Raw genomic sequence first — 23,347 nt, forward strand, 5'->3', positions numbered from 1 at the left:
AGGGGGTATTGAGCAATAAAGATTTAAATCTACAGAAGCTGAAGAAAACAGATATTTTTTAAACATCTCTCAAATTTAAATGTGAACATGTAGCACACGAATTTGTTAAATTTCGTTTATGGCCCACTCACCTCTTTTGCCAAACCGGGAAACTCAGTCTGCAGCTTTGCTACAATTGCTTCCTGCTTGTCCCATTTATCTTCTGATTCGTCAAAATCCTTTGACTCTTCAAGCTGTTTGGGATCAAGAATCAGGAGTTTGCCTTTAACCAAGGGCATTAATATTCTAATCTGCCTAGAAACCATAACATTTAGAAATCTCAGAAATCAGAAAGAATATTTTAAGCTTATTTTTGTTTTTTTAGTGTAAAAAGAATAAAAACAGTGGGTAATTAAAAATAGAATTTCTTTGTCAGGTGTTAAAGAGCAATTTACTTATAAAAATATCAATTTATCAATAGTTCTTTAGGTAATGTTTACAATAATTCCAACTGGACTATTTTATAGGAAGTTAATTTGATATATTTTGTATGAAAATAAGCTTTCAGATCTTCTTAAAAGACAAACAAAACCCAACAAACCAACCCACAACAAATTCCTGAAGATCTACAATAACAGAAGAAAAAATTAGTATGGATAAATGAAACCTACAATTACAAGCACTCCATTTTACTCATAATTGAATCCTCATTCAGTCTCAATTACTCATGAAACTAAGTTTAGTTTTACCTCCTTTGTCCATTTTGTGTTTGGACTTAATTATACATATAAATTCAAAGGATACTACAGTGCGGGGGGGGGGGGGGGGGGGGGGGGGGGGGAGAAGAAGCAAAGTAGCTATAATTTGTATACTTCAATGACAGACTAAAGTAGCCAGTGTCAATGGAGAGAAAAGGGAAGAAAATGTTCAAAAACTGCAGGCAACTGCTTGATTTTATCTTGCCTGCTTAAATTCAATTAGCACTCAATCAGCAAGTATTTGTTAAGCCCCTACTAGACACTAGGATACAAGTACAAAGAAAAGACCAATCTCTACTCACAAGGGACTTACATTCCTGTGGTGGAGGAGTACGTGTGTGCGTGTGTGTAAAAAAAAACACGAATAGGGATTGAACCTGTGATTAAATTGGTATAGGATGTCCCAGATAGTAAATTCCCGCTACCAATGTAGGTCAGCACCTTCTCTGCAATTTATAATCTTAAAGAGATTCCAACAGATGAGTTAAGAAATTTGTACTGAGCAGCTAGGAAGCAGGATAGAGTACTGAGCCTGGAATCAGAAAGCCTCAAGTTCAAATGTGACCTCACTCACTTATTAGCTGTATGACCAAGTCAAGTGACCTCTGTCTGCCTCAATTTTCTCCAATGTAAAATGGGGGTAGTAATAGCAACTACCTACAAGGTTGTTTGAGGATCAACTAAGATAATATTTGTAAAGCACTTAGCACAGTGCTGGCATAGAGCAGGCCCTTCAGAAATGCTCCCTTTTTTTCTGTCTTTCCATCTTTCTCTAAGTCACACAGCTAGTATGTGCCAGAGAGGTGGGACTGGAATGCTGGTGTTCATGGATTCAAAGCTGGTTCTCTCATCCACTACTTATCTTACCTCTTATATATAAGCAAATACAGACTAAATATATGTACAAATATATATGCAGACCAACATCTTATACCATATATCAAGATAAGGTCAAAATAGGTACATTATTTAGACATAAAGGGGGATAACATAAGCAAATTAGGAGAACAAGGAATAGTTTATCTGTCAGATCTATGGAGAAGGAAAGAATTTATGATCAAACAAGAGATAAGTATTACAACACATAAAATAGATAATTTTGATTATATTAGATTTAAAAGGTTTTGCACAAACAAAAAAACTGCAACCAAGATTACAAGGAAAGCAGAAAGCTAAGAAACAATTTTTATAGCAAGTGTCTCTGATAAATGTCTCATTTCTCAAATATATAAGGAACTGAGTCAAATGCATAATATGCCATTCCCCAATTGATAAATGGTCAAAGCATATGAACAGGCAGTTTTCAGATGAAGAAATCAAAGCTATCTATAGTCATATGAGAAAATGCTCTGCATCACTACTGATTAGAGAAATGCAAATTAAAACAACTCTGAGGTACCACCTAATACTAATATGACAAAAAAGGAAAATGATATAAATGTTAGAGGGGACGTGGGAAAACTGGAACACTAATGCACTGTTGGTAGAATTGTGAACTGATCCAACCATTCCAAAGAGCAATTTGGAACTATGCCCAAAGGACTATAATAAGACTGTGCATACTCTTTGACCCCGCAACACCACTACTAGGAATGTTTCCCAAAGAGATTAAAAAAAGGGGAGAGGGGGAGAAGGAGCTACACATACAAAATATTTATAGCAGCATTTTTTTGTGTGGCAAAGAATTGGTAATTGAGGGAATACCCACCAACTGGGGAATGGCTGGATAAGTTGCGGTATACGATTGTAATGGAATACAATTGTGCTTAAGAAATGACAAGCAGAAAAAAAAATTAGAAATGACAAGCAGGCTGATTTCAGAAAAATCTGGAAAGACATGAATTGATGCAAAGTGAAATGAGTAGAACTCGGAGAACATTGTACACAGTAACAAAAATACCATATGATGATCAACTGTGAATAACTTAACTCTTCTCAGCAATACCAAGACAATATCCAATATCCAAGACAATTCCAAGGGACTCATAATGAAAAACGCTATCTATATCCAGAGATGGAGTCTGAATGCAGAACAAAGCATACTATTTTTCACTGTCTTCATTTTTTTTCTTTTGTCTGTGTCTTCTTTAACATCATGACTAATATGGAAATAAGTTTTGCATGACTGCACATGCATAACCTAAATCAAACTGCTTACTCTCTCAGGGAGGTAGTAAGTGAGAAAATATGGAACTCAAAATTTTTTTAGAATGTTAAAAATTGTCTTCACATGTAATTGGAAAAATATTACTTAAAAAAATATATATAAAGACAAAATACAAGTAATCAAATACAGGGTATTTTGGGAAGGAGAACAACTGGAGGTCTTGAGAAAGGTGTTGGTGTTTCAGCTATAACCTGAAGAGAGGGATTCTAAAAGGCAGAAGTGAGAAAAGAAAGTATTCCAAGTATGGGAAAAAGCCAGTACAAAGGTATGAAGAAGGGATGGAGTGCCCTGTGTGAGGAATAGAGAGATGAACACTTTGGCTTCATTATAGAATGCAGGGTGGAGAATAGGTTGGGAATAGTTTGTATGAACTTTTAAAAAGTAAACAGAGGAGTTTCTATTTGATCCTAGAGGCAAGAGGGACTCACTGAAGGAGACTGAACATGGCCAGATATGCCCTTAGGGAAATTCATTTTTGGCAGTACCACGTAAGATAGTCTGAAGTGGAAAGAGACCTGTGACTAGGAAATAAAGGGCTATTGCAATAATCTAGGTGAAAAGTACGGTTGAACTAAGAAACTGCTTTGTGAGGAGGAATGGAGTCAGAAAAGAGAGATGTCACAGAACAGAAAACGGCAAGATCTGGTAACTGATGAGATACGTAAGAAAAGGAAGAGTGAGGATATGCCAAGGTTACGGGCCTGGAAGACTTAAAATCTTGGGAACTGATGAGATTATCAACAGAAAGAGTAAAGAGGAAAAACAGGACCTATGCCAATGTCAGCAAATACTCACAAATAGGGGGCAAAAGAAATAATGAGTCAAAAAAGGAAACAGATCCCCCAAAGAAATACCATTAAAAAGTGTATTTAAAACATGCCTACTATGCATCAACATTGTGCGAGGTGCTATATGGAATACAAATTAGAATAAACCAATCAACCACAATCAGCAAGCTCATCCTGTCCCCTGTTCCCTAATCAAGGCTGTCCTGGGCCCTCTTCTCATTCTTAGTCTAAATTATTTCCACTGGTGATTTCATCAGTTTCCAAGAATTCAACGATCATTTCTGTGCAAGTGATTTTCGGATCTTTATCCAACTCTAAGCTTTCTCCTGACTGCTTCCATCTTCAACTGCCTATTGAACACCTAAAAGCGAATGTCTCATAGACATCTTAAATTCAAACATGTTCAAAATTGAACACATTCTCTTCCTCCTCAAACCCTCTTCTCTTCCTAACTCTCCTATTAGTAAGGCTTATCACTAAGGCTTACAAGCCAGATGTTATCTTCAATTCCTCATTCTCTCTTACCCTGTTCCCGTATCAGCTGCCAAGCCCTGTTTCTCTGCTTTCAAACACATCACTCCTCTATGTACCCTTCTGTCCTTTGCCCTTGCAACCATCCTGATATGGGCTCTCTTTATCACTTCATGCCTGGAACCATTACAGTGACCTGTTGGGTGACCTCCCTGTCTCGTCTCCTTGTTCCATTTCTGGCTCAGTATATTTTCACTGGCTGTCCCTACATTTGGAATTCTCTCCCTTATCACCTCTGCCTCTTGGTTTCCCTCAAGTCTCAGCTAAAACTCTAGCTTCTGCAAGAAGATTTTCCCAATCTTCTTTAACGTTAATGCCTTTCCTCTGGGACTATCTCCAGCTGACGCTATTTATCCATGGTAAGAACATGATAAACATAGACATACTTATCTATACATAGGTAAGTTTCCACATTTAGAGTTGGAATTATTTTTGCCTTTCTGTATATTCCCAACTCTTAGCACAGTGCCTGACACAGAGTTAATAAATGACATGACATGTATTAGAGCCTACTACATGTAAGACACTGAACTGGGCACTGGGTATAAAAAGGAAAAAAAAAAGGAAGAAAAGCCACAAAAACAATCCCTGCTCATGAGATTATCTATGCTTAGTGTTAAGAATGCCCCATTGTTGAACATTTAGTACACTACATTCATATAAGCCAGCCTTCCCCTCTCAAGCATTTCTACTTACCTTCCTGTCTTGCTCTAATTAAATCTACTCTTCCTTAAATACAAGGAGTTAAGATAAACTTGGCATGTCCAAAACAGAACTCCCCACAAACTAAACTCTCCTTCAAACTGCTCTATTTCTTTTAAGGAAACCACGATCCTTCCAGGTCACCCGGTCCTGCAGTCCTGAAGTCACCATCTAGGGTCTAATCTTGGCTCTGTTACTAACTACATGTACTGCCAAATCACTTAATCTCTTGGGATCTGAATTTCCTCCTCTGGAAAATAAGGGAATTGGACAAGGTGATCTCTAACATACCTTTCCAGGTCTAAACCTATGATCCTATGACAACGTTCACTTCCTCTCCTGAAAGTCCACAACACTGATATCCCATACTAATAATACGCACATATGTGTATACACATACATATCATTCATACTGGCTACTCCATCAAAATGAGATTTCTTCCAAAGGTAAAGCGTGCGCGCGCGCGCGCGTGTGTGTGTGTGTGTGTGTGCAGATATATCCTATCAACTAAGTGCTGCATTTTGATTTTACATGGTAGTTTGGAGAAAGGTATAGCCATTTTAGACCAACGTAAGAGGCTGATTTTATTCTCTATTTCATGTGCAACTGAGTGAAGCAACTGGGAATATTCAGACTGGAGTAGCCTCAGGGATGACATAACTGTCTTCGAGTATCTGGAGGGGTATCACGTGGAAGAGGGATTAGATTTGTTCTTTTTAGCCCAAAGGGCAGAACCAGGATCAATGCGTGTAAGCTGCAGAGATGAATATAGGCTAGACACCAGGAAAAAGATCATAACACCAAGAACTGTACCAAGGTTAAACAGGCCTGAAGGGGTGGTAGTTTTCACTTAATTGGAGATCTTTAAGAAGAAACTTCATGTCCACTTCTCAGGTATGTTATGGTACAGGTTTCTTTCAGGTATGCATTGTGCTAGAAAGCCACTGAGGTCCCTGTCAACTCTCAAATTTTGCAATTCTGTAAACTATACTCTGACTTATGAGAACCAGTCTCAAAGCTAGCTGTCCATTTCATACTACATTTCTCTTGCCTTCAAAATCACCTAGAACACTGTTGGTTTCAAACAGTATAAACTGCTACTTGATTTAAAATATACATATAAATGTGTGTATTTCTCTCTCTCCACATATCACACACACACACACACACACACACACACAAAAGATGTCAGGAGTATTATCAGAGGCTGTTAAACTTAACACTGTTGTCCAGAATGTTTGGAATTGTTATTTCAGGAAATCCAATAGTTTCTGGGGGAACAAAAGAATCTAATGAAAAAGAAAATAGGAAATCATTAATCTGTTATACATTTTAAGAGCCACATTCAACAGGCTATTAGTCCTAATCATCACTTTGTAAAAAGCTTTATCTGAATTCAACTGGGGGAAAGAGGGAATTCCCCAAACTGAGACAGATTTTCATATGTCTTGGCTCAAAATTTAACCACAATCACAAATAATGAAAAAAATTAAGTTCATGTACTTATTCTATTCTTTGATTTGACTAATTCCACATATAAATGACTTCAAAAGGCAGCTACAAATAGTGTGGCTACACAAATCTAAACTGACTAGCTATCCTTCAAGAGCAGACCTTTCACAGCCTTAGCAGTAACCATTTTATTATCACTATCATTATCGCTGCTGTTGCTGCTGCTGCTGCTACTACTACTACTGCTGATGAGGAGTTCCAGTGGTTATTTAATGATGGAATTTGTACAACTCTGCAAATCACTCTCCTTAAATGTAGATCAAGAAACTGGAGAGTTGGACTGCTATTTTACTGCTTAAGATGCGCAAGATTTTATTAATCTTTTACTAAGTATCCTCTAGAAAGGAATGAAAGACATATAGACCTCAAATTCAAAATTTATTTCTTATACAACAGACTGATGGGACTTTCTCATAGTGTGCCTAAAAAATGCCTATGCCCTAATTAGGACACTTGTTTTCATTTGCTAATTCACTGAAGATTTCAAAAAGACAAAGCAGACTTTAGATGACAATTTTTTTTTTGTCACCAGCCACTGCACGCAGTGAGTAAAAACTTAGGAGTGTTTTTTCTTTTCTACAAAAAGTTTTACTAGGATGAAAATAAAAGGATGCATGCTAGACTTTGCTATATGTTTTAATTTTCAAATATTTTAACCTTTTTTTCAATTAACCCAGTGTCTTATGATTAAGATCACAGCATCAAATTGCTATTTTGTTACCCCACAAGAGTCGATTTCACAAGGAACAGAAAAATTTTATTTCCAGATTATAAATTATCACGCATGGTACCCAACACAAGAAAGGTGATGGATTTAGGATTCCGATTTAAGAGGCATACATTTTCCAACACAGAAAATATGGGAAATTGTTTTGTTTCACTATGCATATTTGTTACAAAAATTACATCTTTTTTATTCAGTGGGGGAAAGGAGAATGGAGAGAAATGGATAAAGTGGGGGGGGGAAATGAGAGGGTCACTTAGGCATCTTTTTTTTAATGCATTGTACAGAAGGAAGTACAGGACACTGATTTATAAATTTAAATAGAAAAACAAGCTGTACACAACAGAGTTTCATTTATAAACATATAATTCTTTTTCTTTTCTAATATATATATGAAAATGCCCATTTCATTTAATGTTTGTTAAATTCAGAACAAAATTTTTAAAAAATACAAGTCTGAAGGTGCTAAAGGCTTACTTCATAAAAGTCTATTAAACCAAATAAAGGTTATCAGGTAGTGGCAGCTATATTATAAACACAGAAAAGTGAGAGACATTCAAAACATAATGACTGATCAATGAGGAACAGAAGGAATACCATGTTAATCTGCTACCTGTGCCTTTAAACCCATTAAGATATTTGATAAATTAGACTTCAGAATTTTTTTCAAGACTCAGACCACTTTAGATTATTCCAACATGCCTTTTAACGTCTTCATTCAAAATTCCTACTTTAAAAATGGTCTGTCAAACCATCAAAACCATGGTTAGTTTCCCAAAGAGTATTTACTGTTGCCACGTTTCTAACCACTATGGGTCTTCAAAACATTTTATAACTCAGAATACTGGTAGAATTCTAAACAAACAAATGAACAAAAAAACACGGAGGAAAACTCTCACAAATGGTTGGGGGGGGAAAGGGGAAACTTTCTTATGGGATTATTAACCAAGAAATGATTTACTAAGGAAGTGCTCATTTCAGACTTGGCATGTTTTCAAAAACAGCATCAGCTACTATATAGGATCCTGAGCCAAAAAATAAGAGTAAAGTATAACTTACAGGATTGAACCGTTTCCTTTTTACAGTTTGATCATCATCATCATCCTCATCATCTTCAGAGGTGTATGAGGAAGATGAATCTAATTTTCTTTTCCGAGGTATACCTTTAAAAAACAGAAAAACCACACTAAAACCTTGTAATGCTGCAACAAAACCATATAATTAAACACTGTCAAACACGAGTAAAATCCCATTCCAAGTAAGGGTTTTTTCTATTAAAGTTACTTTCCTCTAACTAGAAGTAACAGATAAATAAAATGTTTTTTTGAATTCCTGTCTACTCAACATGACTGGTCAACCAGCAGCCCTTGGGTAACAAAGGCTCATGTAAAGTTCCTGAAACAAGTTAAAAAAAAAAAGTTAAAAAAAGCCATCATGAGGGCAGCTAGGTGGTGCAGGGGATAGAGCACGGGCCCCAGAGGGAGGAGGAGGACCTGAATTCAAATCTGAACTCAGGCACAACACTTACTAGCTGTGTGACCCTGGGCTTAACTTAACCCCAACTGGCTTGCCAAAAGCAAACAAGAGCCATTATGAATTGCATGTATGTGTGTATGTTTGTATGTATGTATATTTTAAATTGCTATTATAATAGAGACAAATAAAGTCACTAACCAATTAGTAATATATTTCATAACATTTAAAACTAAGAATAGAGCACTCTATTATACTGATAAATTTTAACTTATATCTTTTGTCTGGACAGGTCTTTATAAAAATATCCTGTCTGGAGCTCTTGACCTCAATGGTGAATTAATAAAGTGAAAAGAAGTATCTAAACAGAGATGTCAGCAAGACACTCCACTTCCCCACCCTCTCTCCTACTTTTTGGTGCCATTTTGTGGTTCATTTCAGAGTTTGTGTTTTATTGGCTACAGTCCAAGGATGGAAGCGTGGAGAGATGAAACACTGAAAACTAATTGCTATATGAAGGTAAGTCAAAAAGAAATTAGATCAGATAAAGGAGAAATCTCTTTTTAGGTGGGAAGAACTATGGAAAGCTGCACAGAGGCATTTGAGCTGAAGGATGGGTCATTCTAAGAATAAGTAACAGTATGAGCAAAATCACAATAGTGGGAAAGCACGGAATGTGTGTTGTAAAAAACAGACGCAAAGACAGGTTGGAACCAAACCAAACCAAAGCCAGAAATCTAGGCTTTATTTTAGTAGACAATAAGGAATAATAATAAATTTAGTGACCTGAAGATTTCTGAAGAGCAGACTGACATCATTAGGCTTGTGCATGAGGGCAGCTAATTTGGCAACAATGTGCAAGATAAATTGGATGGGGAAAGAGAGATGCTTAGAAGCTACTTCAATTAAGATGGTGAAGAGAAGAAAGATGGGAGATTGTGGAGATGAAATCAGGACTTGGACAAGGAGAAGAGGAAAACGGGAAGAAGGGGAGGGGGAAGGAAAGGAAGAGAAAAAAGGGGAAGGGGAAGAGAGAAAGCTTTGAGGAACTCTAAAGCCAATGAAGGAAAAAAAAAGTATCAGTAGTTTTTAAAATAGTTTCAATAAAATGTTAAGGTTAAAAGCTAGAATGCAAAGGCTAAGAAGTAAATGGTCAGAGTCCTTGGAGCCAAAATGGCAGATCAGAGGCAACATAGCTGAACTCTCTCAACATGGCCCTCCAACAACTCTAAAATAATATTTCACATCAAATTTTGGAGCGTCAGAGCCAATAAAAAGTCAGGGTGTGATACTTTTCCAGCCTAAGAAACAACAGGAGTTCAGCAGAAGATTGTGACCCTGGGGTGGAGGCTCTCAGCCCAGAGATGTTAAGGGGGTTGGACAATTGGTTAGAAAGAGATGGGGGGGGAGGCGCCACAGTTGGTGGCACAGTGGACAGAACATGAGCCCTGAAGTCAGGAGGACCTGACTTCAAATCTGACCTCAAACACATGATACTTACCAGCTGGGTGACCCTAGGCAAGTCATTTAACCCCGACTGCCTCACCCCCCCTCCACCAAAAAAAGGAGACTCTTTGCTGGCATTAATTGGCAACTCTATTGACCTTACACAGTTCTGGGTTGCAGTCCCAGGGTGGAGAGAGGTGCTGGTGGTTGGTCACCAGGAAGCAGGGATTCTGTTCAATTGTTCCAAAGCACTTGGAGCTGCAGGGGACATGGGGTACTTTCTGGTTAAAGACCAGAAAGCAGACCAGGAGAGCAGTGATCATACCTCCTTTCCAGGATCACATCACCTTTCAGAATTAGCTCTGAAAACAGCAGTATGAAAAGGCCTGAAGCTTAGGCAGTACCTTCCTACCTCCAGGTAAGGAGACCCAACTTTAAAATAAAGTTCAAAGTCAAGAAATAGGCTGGAAACATTAAACAACAACAACAACAACAAAGAACCTGACCATAAAAAACTACTAAGCTGATAGGGAAGACCAAGACATAAACTCAGAAGAAGACAACAATGTGGAAAAAGCTACAAACAAATCCGAAAAGAAAAATGCTAATTGGACTCAAGCTGAACAAGAATTCCTGGAAGAGTTAAAAGAAAAGGAGTAGAGGAAAGTAGGGGGAAAATTGGGAAAAGAAATTATGATCCAAGAAAATTATGAAAAAAGTTAAAACCTTGGTAAAAGAGGTACAAAAAATATGAAGAAAATAACACCTTAAAAAAGAGAATTGACCAAATGGAAAAAGAGGTGCAAAAACTCATTTAAGAAAATAATTCCTTAAAAATTAGAATTGGGCAAGTGGAAGCTAATGCCTCTATGAGACATCAAGAAACAGTAAAACAAAGTCAAAAGAATGAAAAAAGAAGAACATGTGAAGTGTCTCATCAGAAAAATAACTGACCTAGAAAACAGATCACGGAGAGATAACATAAGAATTACTGGACTACTTGAAAACCATGATCAAAGAAAGAGCCTAGATATCATATTTCTAGAAATCATCAAAGAAAACTGCTCTGATATTCTAGAATCAGCAGGTAAAAATAGAAATGGAAAGCATCCACCAATCACCTCCTGAAAGAGATTGCAAAATGAAAACCATTCAAATTCCAGAGCTCCCAGGTCAAAAAGAAAATATTTCAAACATCCAGAAGGAAATAATTCAAATACTGTGGAGCCATAGTCAGAATCACAAAAGATTCGGTGGCTTCTATGTAAAAGGAGAAGAGTGAGGGGCGACAACTTGGAATAATATTCCAAAAGGCAAAGGAGCTTGGATTACAACCAAATATAACCTACTGAGCAAAACTGAGTATAATCCTTCTGGGAAAAAATGGATATTAATTTAAAAAAAAAAAAGATGACTTTCAAGAATTCCCTATGAAAAGACCAGAGGTAAATATGAAATCTGACATTCAAACATAAGACTCAAGGAAAGCATAAAATGGTAAACATGAAAGTGTAATCCTAAGGGTCTCAATAAAGTTAAACTGTTTACATTCCTATATGGGAAAGATGATAAAAGTAAATCCTAAATAAAAAGGAATTTACATAGAGGTCATGAATATGAATGATCTCCAAAATAATGAAGGGGTGAGAAAGAGAAATGTATTGGAAGAAAGTAGAAGAGAGAGGTAGAATGGGGAAAATTTTCTCACATATATGAGGCACTCAAAGAAGAGCTTTTACAGTGGAGGGGAAATTGGTGGTGGGGTGGGCAATGTTTAAACCTCAATGTCATTGGAATTGGTTCAAAGAGAGAAGAATATATATACAAACCCAGCTGGGTATAGAAATGTAATTTACCCAATAGAGAGAAACAAGAAGGGAATAAGAGAAGGGGGAAATAAGAAAAGGGAAGACAGATTAAAGGAGGCTGTGGTTATAAGGAAAATAGACTTTTAAAGAGAGAGAAAAGAAGAAACAGAAGAAAAAGAGATAAAGGGAAATACGTGGAGAGAAATAGTAATCATAACAGTGGATGAGAATGGGATGTTCTCTCCCTTAAAACATAAGCAGATAATAGAATGGATTACAAACTAGAATCCAATAATGTGCTGTTTATAAAAGACACACTTGAAACAGAAAGACACACAGAGTTAAAATAAAAAAGGCAGGGGTAACAATCATGATCTCAGACAAAGCAAAAGTAAAAACAGATCTAGTTAAAAGGGATAATCTGAGAAACTACATTTTGCTAAAAGGTACCACAGAAAATGAAGTAATATCAAAATATTTTACAAGTTTCTCTGGTAAAGACCTCATTTCCCAAAAATGTACTAACCACAGAAATGGGCCAAATGTATAAAAATAAGGCATTACCCAAATGGTCAAAGGATATAAGTAGGCAGTTTTCAGAAGAAATCAAAGCTACCTATAGCTATATGAAAAAATGCTCTAAAAATCACCACTGTTTAGAGAAAGGCAAATTAAAACAACTCTGAGGTACCTATCAGAAATGACAAATGCTAGAGGGGATAAAGAGAAAATAGGTACACTAATGAACTACTGGTGTAGTGTACTGGTCCAACGATTCTGGAGAACAATTTAGAACTAAGCCCAATGGGCTATAAAAGTGTGCAATACCCTTTGACCCAGAAATACCACTACTAGGTCTGTATCCCAAAGAGATCAAAGAAAAAGGAAAAGGACCTATATGGACAAAAATATTTATAGCAGTTCTTTTGGTGGTGGCAAAGAATTGCAAAATGAGGGGATGCTTATCAATTGGGGAATGGCTGAACATGTTGTGGCATATGACTATGATGGGAGTACTGTTGTGTTGTGGGAAATGATGAGGGGAATGATTTCAGAAAAACGGCAAGGCCTATATGCACTGTGTGCAAAGTGAAGTGAGAAAACAAGGAGATCACTGTGCACAACAACAGAAATATTTTAATGATGATCAACTGTGAAAGATTTGGCTACTCTAAACACAATTCCAAAGGAGTCATGATGAAAAATGCTATCTACTTCCAGAGAGAGAATTAGTGAACTGAGTGCAAAATGAAGCATATTTTTCCCTTTATTTTTCTTGCTTTTAAAAAATACATATATAGCTAATATAGAAATGCTTTGCATGATTTCACATGTATAACTGATATATTGCTTGCCTTCTCAGTGGGTAGGGTAGGGAGTGGGAGAGAGGGAGAGAATCAGGAGCTCAAAATTTAAAAAGATAAGAATGCTAAAAATAAATAATAAATTGAAAATTAAAAAAAAAAAAGAAAGAAAGAAAAGGGCAGAATGGAGTAAGCATAGACTCCTCAAAATTTAGAAGCACAAACAGTAGCTTAAAGGGATCACAAGGGAGAGGAAAGGTTTGTGTGATTTTTAGGACAGAGATCTGAATGTTGTTACACTGGGAGTTACACTCCAAGAGTGAAGGTCAGAGTAATGCAACCAATAAAGAATCACTGAAGACAGAAAAGTAAGTTCTAAATTTGCTAATAAGTGCTATATAATTCTATATGAGTCACTCTTCTTTTACCTACGTAGTATCTAAGTTTTCACTTTTGTCTGCTACAGGCAAAGACCGCCACAAGTCCTAGCTGTGCTAAAACAGAAGCACCATGTTAAAATAAAAATAAGAAGGTTGTTAATAACCCAGCTGTCATCTCCTATTAAAATTCATAATTGAAAGAAATATGCTGAATGAATAATGTGCAGAATGTGATATATATGGATGACCTTTCAAAAAGTGACATTTTAAAATAAATATTATAGCAATATTATATAAGAAGAGTGAACTGTAAAATTTTTAAAGCATTTTTAAAATATAACACTTTTCAGAATCATATGTATCCTATCCATAACCTATCACAGTACTGGTCCACCCTCCCCTGCCCCACAATGTAATTTTAGAAGAAGGAAAAGTATATTCCCAACTATTAATTCAATAACACTCCTTACCAGACCAGAAAACTTCTGAATTATAGAGGATCTTATCCAACTCAGTTTCATATGACCCTCTTCTCACTTGCCAAAGTCACAACAGTTTGTAGCACAATCAATGCTAGAATCTGGGTCTTTTAACCTCTAAAACCTGTACATAGCTGTTTGTGTGTTGTCTTTCCTATTAGACTGTGAGCTCCTTGAGACCAGAAACTGTTTTTTGCATTTCTGTCTATTCCTAGAACTTAGCACAGTGCTTGGCACATAGTAAGGACTTAATAAATTCTTATTGATAGAATTACCTAGTGCTCATTTTGATATACCATGATAATTTTGAAGGCTATTATAGGCTCTTTCAATAACCTAATTAATGTACTGAGATATATTCCTGATCTTTGTGCGATAAAGAAAATTTACTATAGGAGAATTCACCTCTTCTTCACCTAATCTATTGAATTCGTTTTATAAAAAGAAACCTATTTGTTGAGGCAAGAAGGCAGGTGTTCAGTGTCATTTCCATGTCTAAAAAACGTGCCTCAAGTCAGATGATTTATGCCAATTCACTTAGACATGCTTACTCTTGCCTAAAAAGAGCAAGAGCTGTAATTTTAGTTAATAAAGAATTTTACCACCTTAAACATCTGCTCTCAGAGCAGTTTAGGTAATGGTATGATGCCTGATTCCTTCAAGTACATAAAAATGGCTAGAAGGCAAAATCTGTACTATATATACAAAAGTTCAAAATTATCATTTTAGTGTAAAAATGTCAAAGATGAGCATGCACAGAATTTTACTTTTAAAACACTAGTTGCAGTGAGGGGAAAGAGGGGCAAGCTAAGCAAGTAGAGGGTAGAAACAAACTAGGAGTCAGGAGGGATAGGAAATAAGAGATAAGCACAAACATAAAGATCAGGTGTAGAATTTGTCAGGGAAAGTATATGTCCATATATATTTATGTATGTATGTATATATATATATATATATATATGTATGTATGTGTATATGTGTAAGTGTATCTATCTATCTATAAAAATATATCTGCACTTAATTGTGTTGGAGGGGAAGAGGAGGGCTGGAAAGGGGGAAAAAAGAACAAAATGCACAGCAGAGAACAAAAGATAACTTGCAAGGAAGCAGAAAAGATGGACAGCTCTCAACACAACATGTAATATTTATCATACAGTCTCTCTTGAAATGAAAATTTATTGCACATATTTTGAATCCTCTCATATGTTCTGCTGTGCTAACAACATGCTTTTTTTCTTTGTAATTAAGTTTTGATATTTAAGTTTATGATATGTTTCTTTTTCTTTTTTTCTACTATATTTGAGTTCTGGTGTTTGAATCTTATTACTAGTTGCTACAATTAAATCACAGAGTTACTTTACAAAGAAAGAGCATAATTAACCTCATTGTATGAATAAGCCTATAAATTTAATAAATTCTTGGCCTTAAGTTAAAGACTGAGGACAACACTGTAATGGTCAAGTGTATTCTTTTCCCAAGGAGGTTCAAGCTGACAATATCGAGGTACAGCCTCCCTAAGGCAGAACAGCACTTTAAAAAAATTTTTTTTTTTAAAAGAACAGCAGTTTTCAAGCTGTGCTCCAGTTTAGTCGGTGTAGAATGGCCTATAAACATGTCCATGTTTCCCTAGTCTTTAAAAGCCCTTCATTTTATCCCTCCATCCCTGCCAGCTAGCATCCCACAGTTCTCCTCCCTTTAAGAAGGCCATCTACAACAGGTACTCCACTTCCTTTCCTCTCAGTTTCCTTGTAACTCTCTACAGTCTATTTCTGACCTCACCATTCAAATGAAACTGTTCCCTGAAAATGACTAACAATCTTTTAGTCGCCAAATCTAATGGCCTTTTCTCAATGCTCTTCTTTTTTGACCTTTCTGCAGTCTTTGATGCTGACTGACAGTACCAAAGAAGGGCCCACTCCTCTCTTCTCCTTTATACTTTCTTCTGGTAGGTTTTTGTGACACTATTTTTTCCATGTTCTTCTCATATCTATGTGACCATCTCTTCCATCTCCTGCGCTGGATCTTCATTTGGGTCATGCATAACAGTAGGGTACCCCACAGTTCTATCGTGGGCCCTTTTCTCTTCTTCTTTTAAACTTTTTCACTTCACGATCTCATCAGCTCTTGTGAATTCAATTACACTGATGATTCTCAAATCCATTTATCCAGCCCTAACCCCTCTTCTGACCTCCAGGCTCACATCTCCAACTGCCTCTTTTCTTGAACTGCATGTCTCGTAGTCTCAACATGTTCAAAACTGAATTCATTATCTTTTCCTCCAAAAGCTTCTCCTCTTTTTTATTAACTTCCCTATTATTACTGACATCATCCTCTCAGCTACTCATGCGTACAACCTCGATATCATCCTTGATTCTTTACTCTCTCTCACTCCCACTGTCAAGGCCTGCAGATTTTATATACCTCTCATATATGCCCCCTTTCTCTACTCCTGCACTGCCACAGCCCCAGTACAGGCCTTCATCTCAAGCCTGGACTACTACAATAGTCTGCTGGCTGGTCTTCTAGCCACAAGTCTCTCCCCATTCTAGTTCATCCTGCACTCATCAGCTAACACGATCTTCCACCATTACAGGTCTGACTATGTCACCCTCTACTCAATAAACTCATTGACTCCTTATCACCTTCAAGATCAAATACATTATCTTTTGGCATCCAAAGATTCTTACAATTTTCCTACCCTTATACCTTTCAGACTTCCTCTTCCGCCATACAATTTGTGAACCTGTGACATTGGCCTCCTTGTTGATCCCTGAATAAGACACAGCTCCTGGCATTTTCACAAGCTGGCCTCTATATCTGGAACCCTCTCCCCCCCTTATCTCTACCTCCCGGCTTCCTTGTGGGAACAGTTAAAATCTCACTGTCTACAGGAAGCCTTTCACAATCCCCCTTAACTCTAGTGCCTTCCCTCTGTTGATCATCTCCAATTTACTGTGTATGTATCTGCTCTGTACATAACTGTTTGCTTGTCTTCCATGACACTGTGAGTGAGCTCCTTAAAAGCAGGGAACCATCTTTTCCCTTTCTCTGCATCCTCAATGATTACTGCAGTGTCTAGCACAAAGCAGGTACTTAATAAATGTTTACCTGAAATCAGTGTTTTGCTGTGGTTATGTAATTTGTCTATGATGACCAATATCATACAGCCCACAAAACCCCACTGAGGCATAAAAACTTGTTTTACTTCAATTCATTGAAAATCTTTTTAAAATGCCAAAGGCATTATCCTTACTTAATGAGAATAGCAAACATTCTGGGTTTGATGATTTTTCAGTGTTTCAAGGTCACTTATGCCAAACATCAATCTGAAATGCAAATATATACGATGAAAGTATAAGACATGACCCTGGATGTTCCTTGGTCACCTTTCTTAACCCCTAGCATCCTTTTCAGCTCTAAATCTATGATCCAATGAAATTGTTTCTTTTGAGCTACATCTTTCTGCACCAAAAAGCAAAAAATAGGTGTGTATACACACACCGATACATATACAGGTATATATGTTGAGGATAGATGAAAGCTAGGAATAACTTTAGTCAGTTGAGGCTTTAATGTGCTAAGATTTCCCAAAGCCTCCAAATCACTAAAGCTAAAGATGACGCTAGAAGAATAAAGTAATTCTTACAACAGAATGACAACTTATTTTTAAAGCAGGTAACTGATTACAAATAAATGAAAAATTACTGTTTTGAGAACACACTAAATTTTAGAGATATGGGATGAGTATGACTTTCTGGAAAATAAGACAAGTTTTAAGAGCAAAAGCTCAGACCATAAGTATAAGGAAGCAGAGTTGAAAGAAATAACAGGATTCTGAACATGGCAATTGCTGGCCATGACAGATCCTTTCAGAGAAGAGCTCTTTACTCCTATACAGTTTTCTTAACTGACCCAACTTAATAGCAAGTCAGACATACCTTCACCAAACATCAGCAGTGCAGCAGCTATTGCTCCATCCATTGTACTTGTTGATTCAATTAACTGATAAAAAAAAAGAGAGAAAAAGTTAATTGTGAGAAGTAAGCAAAAATCCTAAGCCAAGTTTACTAAGTAACAGAGATAGAGATATTTAAAGAATAAACACCATAGATCGATAAGAGAAAAGCATAAGGATATATAATATAAGCCAAAGCTTTGCGTTTACTCATTCTTGACACTTTTTTCAAAAATGTGAGGGGAAAAAAAGTTCAAAAATAATCATTCAGTCCCCAAGCATTTAGAAAGCACCTTATTATGTGTCAGACATTGTGCTACTATGAGAAGTGATGGGTGATACAATGAAAGGCAAAAACACAAAGGCCTCAAAAACTACCCCCCTTTACTATCCACTACCTTCATAAAAGTTAAAACCTCTCTGCTTCATGCCTAAGCATTGTGTGTGTGTGTGTGTGTGTGTGTGTGTGTAGCTACACAACACTGAAACACAGATACACACACATTCTGAAAAAAGTCAATCATCTTCTTTTTTCCTGATCATTAAATGTTTCAATGTATTAATTCTTCACATGGGATCACTGAATTTAAAAAAAGGAAAAGCCTTTATAAATACCTCTCGTGCCATCTCTTTACCTTACAGATTGAAGAAACTAGACCCAGGAAAACTGAAGTAACTTGGTCAGAGTCACACCAGAGCAGGGATTTGATTAATAAGTCCACCACAGCAAACTGATTATAAAATCACAGTTAATATTTTAGACTTTCCAAAGGTTCAACATGTTAGATTTTCTATTTATTTATCCACACAGTAATATTAAGATATACTGCAAAGTTGAATATGTAGAGTTTGAAGTAGCTGCGAAGAAGTCAGAGCTTAAATCTGAATTTTGATTACAGAGAAAAAACTGAACTGATAAATAATCTTAATTTTTTTAAAAAGCTCTGACTTCTTCCCAACTAGCTCAAACTCTACACGTTCAACTTTGCAATACGTCTTAAGTACTTCTGCCTCTCTTAAATGCCCAGGGCACAGCACCTCCTCCTCTTCTTTGCAGAGCTGGGAACACTGACACCACCATCAGATTGAGGTGATTTGTTAGCCTTGTAGAACTGCTTCTTTTCCTTCTCTTTTGTTCTTTGTTATAGGGAATGCAGGAGGAGAGGTGGAATGGATACATTTGGAAATGAAGGTGGCATAAAAAAATAAGAAATCCATAAAATACCCAATGCAGTTTTTTCTTTAGTACAAGCATAATCAATTCTGTTTTAGTCCCATAGTCCAAGCTTTTTAAAATACCTTTAAAAGATACTGAAACCTACTACCTTCAAAAAAGCAAAAAAGTCAAATTTCCTGCTGTATCTGTTTGAGTAATTTTCTATTTATATAAGGCATTTTTTTCTTGATTTAATGTTTTTCCCCAATTACACATAAAAACAATTTTTAACATTCTTTGAAAATAATTTGTGTCAGGGCAGCTAGGTGGCGCAGCGGATAGACCATGGGCCCTGAAGTCAGGAGGACCTGAATTCAAATCCGACCTCAGACCAAATACTTGACACTTACTACCTGTGTGACCCTGGGCAAGTCACTTAACCCCAATTGCCTTAAAAAAAAATTTGTGTTTCACATTCTCTCCCTCTTTCCCTTCTACCCTTATTAAGAAGGCAAGCAATTTGATATAGGTTATACATGTACAGTCATGCAAACATATTTCCACATTACTGATGTTGTGAAGGAAAAGACTATAAAAAAAAAACAAGAAAAAAAGAAAGTAAAGAAAAAGTATGCTTTGATCTGCACTCAGACTCCAGTTCTTTCTCTGCAGATGGATAGCATTTTTCATCACCTTCAGAACTGTCTTGAATCACTGTATTGTATAAGGCATTTTGCTTAAAAATGTTAAAAACTTTCTTGTTGAATGCTTAATCACTATACACAAACCATTAATTTATAAACCCATAACATTCGTTTAACATTCTGCAGCTGGAGCTCCTAAGATACTTAGCCAGGTGGCTCTGTCTACCAATGCCACTTAAGGATACACTGGTTAAACGTACCCATCTAGAACATTAACATAATAGCTGGAATTGCTTAGCACTTGCAGGTTCACAAAGCCCTTCACAATTATCCCACTTGGTCCTCAAATCCAGGCAGAATGGTAGTAGGTATAGTTTTACAGATAAGGAAGCTCAGGTACTCAAAGGCTGAATGAGCAACTGGTCTAGTCACACGGCCAGTGTTTGAGGCAGGATTTGAACTCCAGGCCCTCCACTCTATCCACTACGCCATCTTGCTGCCTCCATAACCGACTCTGCACTTTCGTCATATACATTATCTTGTATTTAAAATAGAGTACTTTAAGGAAACCATCTTGATGAACGATAAGAGCAATCCAGATTATCAAATTTGCATGATTCACCTAAAAACCAGCATTACTGCCATAAGAATAAAATATGAACTGAAATTTCATCCACTAAAGTCTCTTTTTCTACCAAAAAAATTGTAAAACCAGAAATAGAAAAAAAAATCCCCTTAATGAACCAATATAAAACCTTGGCAAGGCAGGAGAAGATGAAGCCTGGACCTTTCTTAAGCTTTATACTGTTGTTTTCCAACACATTAGTCATATAGGAAGCTGGAGCTCACGCAGAAGCTTACTTTGGAGTCTTAAGCTATGTCACTGCTGCACTGTCAGCCACAGCATCCCTGACTTGCCATACAAAAGACTGAAAAAAAGACTAAAAGACTAAAGACAAGACAGAGCCTACCTACCTAAACAACCACACTCCTCTTACTAATCACCTGGCCATCATTCTCAGGGTCAGCACTAAGATAACACTGCTGGAACCTGAAAAAAGTTACAGTAACAAGGATCCAGAGAATATACAACATAGAATCTAAAACTTCTGGGCTTCAAGTAGACTTAAATGTCATCTAGGCCAGCCGTGACACCCTTCGCATCAGCTCCACCACCATCTCAGATATAGAGAATAAAGCTGAAAGAAGTAAAGAGACTTCTCCAAGGTCACACAGATAAAAAGTGGCAAAGCCAGAAGTCAAACCTAATTCTCTGGATCCAAAGTCAGGGCTTTCCCCACTGTACTGCACTATATACATCCTGCTTAACAGACTTCATTATGACTTGCTTTTTTTTTCTTATAATGTGAGACACTTGTATTAACTCCTGTCCATTAAAACACACTGATTCCTAGTATCACAGCTTTTGAAATGGAAGGGATTTTGTATGGAATCTAGTTTGATACTATCATTTCACAGATAAGAAAACTGAAGCCCAGAGAAGTGAAATGACTTGTCTAATGAGGGTCACCTATATAATGAAATCACCAAGCCAGTACATTAGAAGGCAGAGTAACCGGGGTGAGGGCAGGGTAGGATGGGGAGCCATTCTCAGACAGACTGCCTGGCTCTTCCATTCCTGCCATGTGTCCTCGCAGGAGAGGGACAAGTCACTAAGTCCCTCAGTGCTCCAAGGTATACAAGTCTGTGGCTGGTGTTTTCTCATCAGGTTTTCCTAGTTTACATTTACATATTTACATCAATAAATCACAGAACTGGGCCACACAAGAATAATGCACAAGACAAAAATATTTGGGATTATCCCCTGCCCGAGTGTGTGTGTGTGTGTGTGTGTGCGTGTGTATGAAAATATAAGCTGTTTACATATAGACAAGTACATTATTGGCATTTGTTATTTCACAATATTGAATTGTGTTACAATAACACATTATATATTACATGATGGCATTATTACACAACACAATGGTATTTGCCCAAAATATAAAAGTTAATACATTTTACTATGTCTGCATCCCCAAACACAGAACATTTAAAAATGGTCAGCAACAATTTCTAACAGAGTCATGGGAAGAGGTCCTCCCCCCCACCGGCCAAAACGAATTGTTACCTTAATTAAATCACTGTCACTTCCTTGTGGAAATAGTTCCTTCAAAGTCTGAAGCTTTGCATCTTTAAGGTCTTCCAATTCTGAGATATCATCATTTCTCTGTGTCATATCGTGATACTCTTCAGTCTGTTCATCTTCAGATTGCTCAGAACTGGCATCATTTTCAGGATTAAAGACATTTCAATTCATTAAAAGTGCTACTTTGAATAATAAACAAGTATTTGTTAACGTACTACTATGTGCCAACAGTGGGCCAGGTGCTGGAGATACAATGAAACATGCTAATGGGGTAGGACAAGGATAATTATAGGCATACAGAGAATAAATGCAAACACATGCAAAACTGTTAAGGGTTTGAAACGGAGGGCATTAGCAGTTGAAGAAATGAGAGTTTTCCCTATAATGCACTCCACAAAATATTTTTTAAAAAACTCTTTTTTGCCATTAAGATCAGCCCATACTTATCAGAAATGTGTTAAGAACTTTTTCATGAATGAACAGTTAAGTGCATAAGTCAACATTTCCCACACATACACACTATTGACATTGACTCAATTTGCCTATCTATGAGGAATAGTGAATGAGGCCTACAGAACTCTGCCTTATCTTCGGTCTCTCAATCTTCTTTCCCTCTGAAACTGTTCATTAGAAGTACAGGGGAGGAGGAAAAACAGGACTATGCAACTTGACCTATGCTGTCTACCTCCTGTATGTTCTCCTCTCCCTCCCGTCAAGTTTTTATATAAAATGCTTGCTGTCCTAGTGCTCCTGAGACAGGATGATGGCAGGATTTTTTAGAAGGGAGATGAGTAAAGTCTACCTAAGTGACTGAAGATATCCTGATAATGCTCACTCTGAATGTTCATTACATTCTGAATCACTGACAAAAGAAAAAGTCATTATGCCTGCATGGGGGGTAGAAGACAAGGGGTAAACTAAAGATCATTAGCATTTTGAAAGAATTTCAGAGATCATGTGAACAAAGAATAATAGAATCCCAGGTTCCATGGATGTGAACTCAGAAGTCAGTCTAACTCTTACCAAAATAAGAATCAAGTCTACATCACTCATAGTTTTCCAGCCTCTAAGGTATGAACAATTCTGGTAAAGTAGGCCTCACCACCATACTATTTTACAACAGTTATCTGTTCAGAAAGCTCCTCTTAACCTTCAACGTTAAACAGTTCTGACCCCTATAGAATAAGTCCAATTCTTGTGGTCTGTTATTTTTATATGATATCCTCAGGCCAACAAACTGATGTCTATTACAGAAAAAGTAAAAAATAACACGTCTTTTTAAATAAAACTACAAATTTTCATTTGAGTATACAAAGCAGATAAAATTTTTAAAAAACTAAAGTAACAATTATCCCCAAATACCAGATTTCACAATTGAAAACTTTTCTCCATAA

The 23,347-nt window shown here is 36.8% G+C and overlaps 1 protein-coding gene across 4 annotated transcripts in view; it reads right to left on the minus strand.

The window, feature by feature from the left end:
- Nucleotides 1–23,347, minus strand: part of SMARCAD1 (SNF2 related chromatin remodeling ATPase with DExD box 1) — a 96,938-nt gene that overhangs the window by 57,533 nt on the left and 16,058 nt on the right. For all 4 annotated transcript variants that reach the window (XM_078148302.1, XM_021008410.2, XM_021008411.2 and 1 more), the window contains exons 4-7: nucleotides 21,936–22,086; nucleotides 17,991–18,054; nucleotides 8,222–8,325; nucleotides 132–233 (exon numbers count right to left, since the gene is read on the minus strand). In XM_078148302.1, the coding sequence (XP_078004428.1) occupies nucleotides 132–233; nucleotides 8,222–8,325; nucleotides 17,991–18,054; nucleotides 21,936–22,086 (421 nt within the window). The remainder of the gene's footprint in view (nucleotides 1–131; nucleotides 234–8,221; nucleotides 8,326–17,990; nucleotides 18,055–21,935; nucleotides 22,087–23,347) is intronic.

Source organism: Phascolarctos cinereus, unplaced genomic scaffold, assembly GCF_003287225.1.
Source record: "Phascolarctos cinereus isolate Bilbo 61053 unplaced genomic scaffold, phaCin_HiC Scaffold_9;HRSCAF=440, whole genome shotgun sequence".
NCBI lineage: Eukaryota > Metazoa > Chordata > Mammalia > Diprotodontia > Phascolarctidae > Phascolarctos > Phascolarctos cinereus.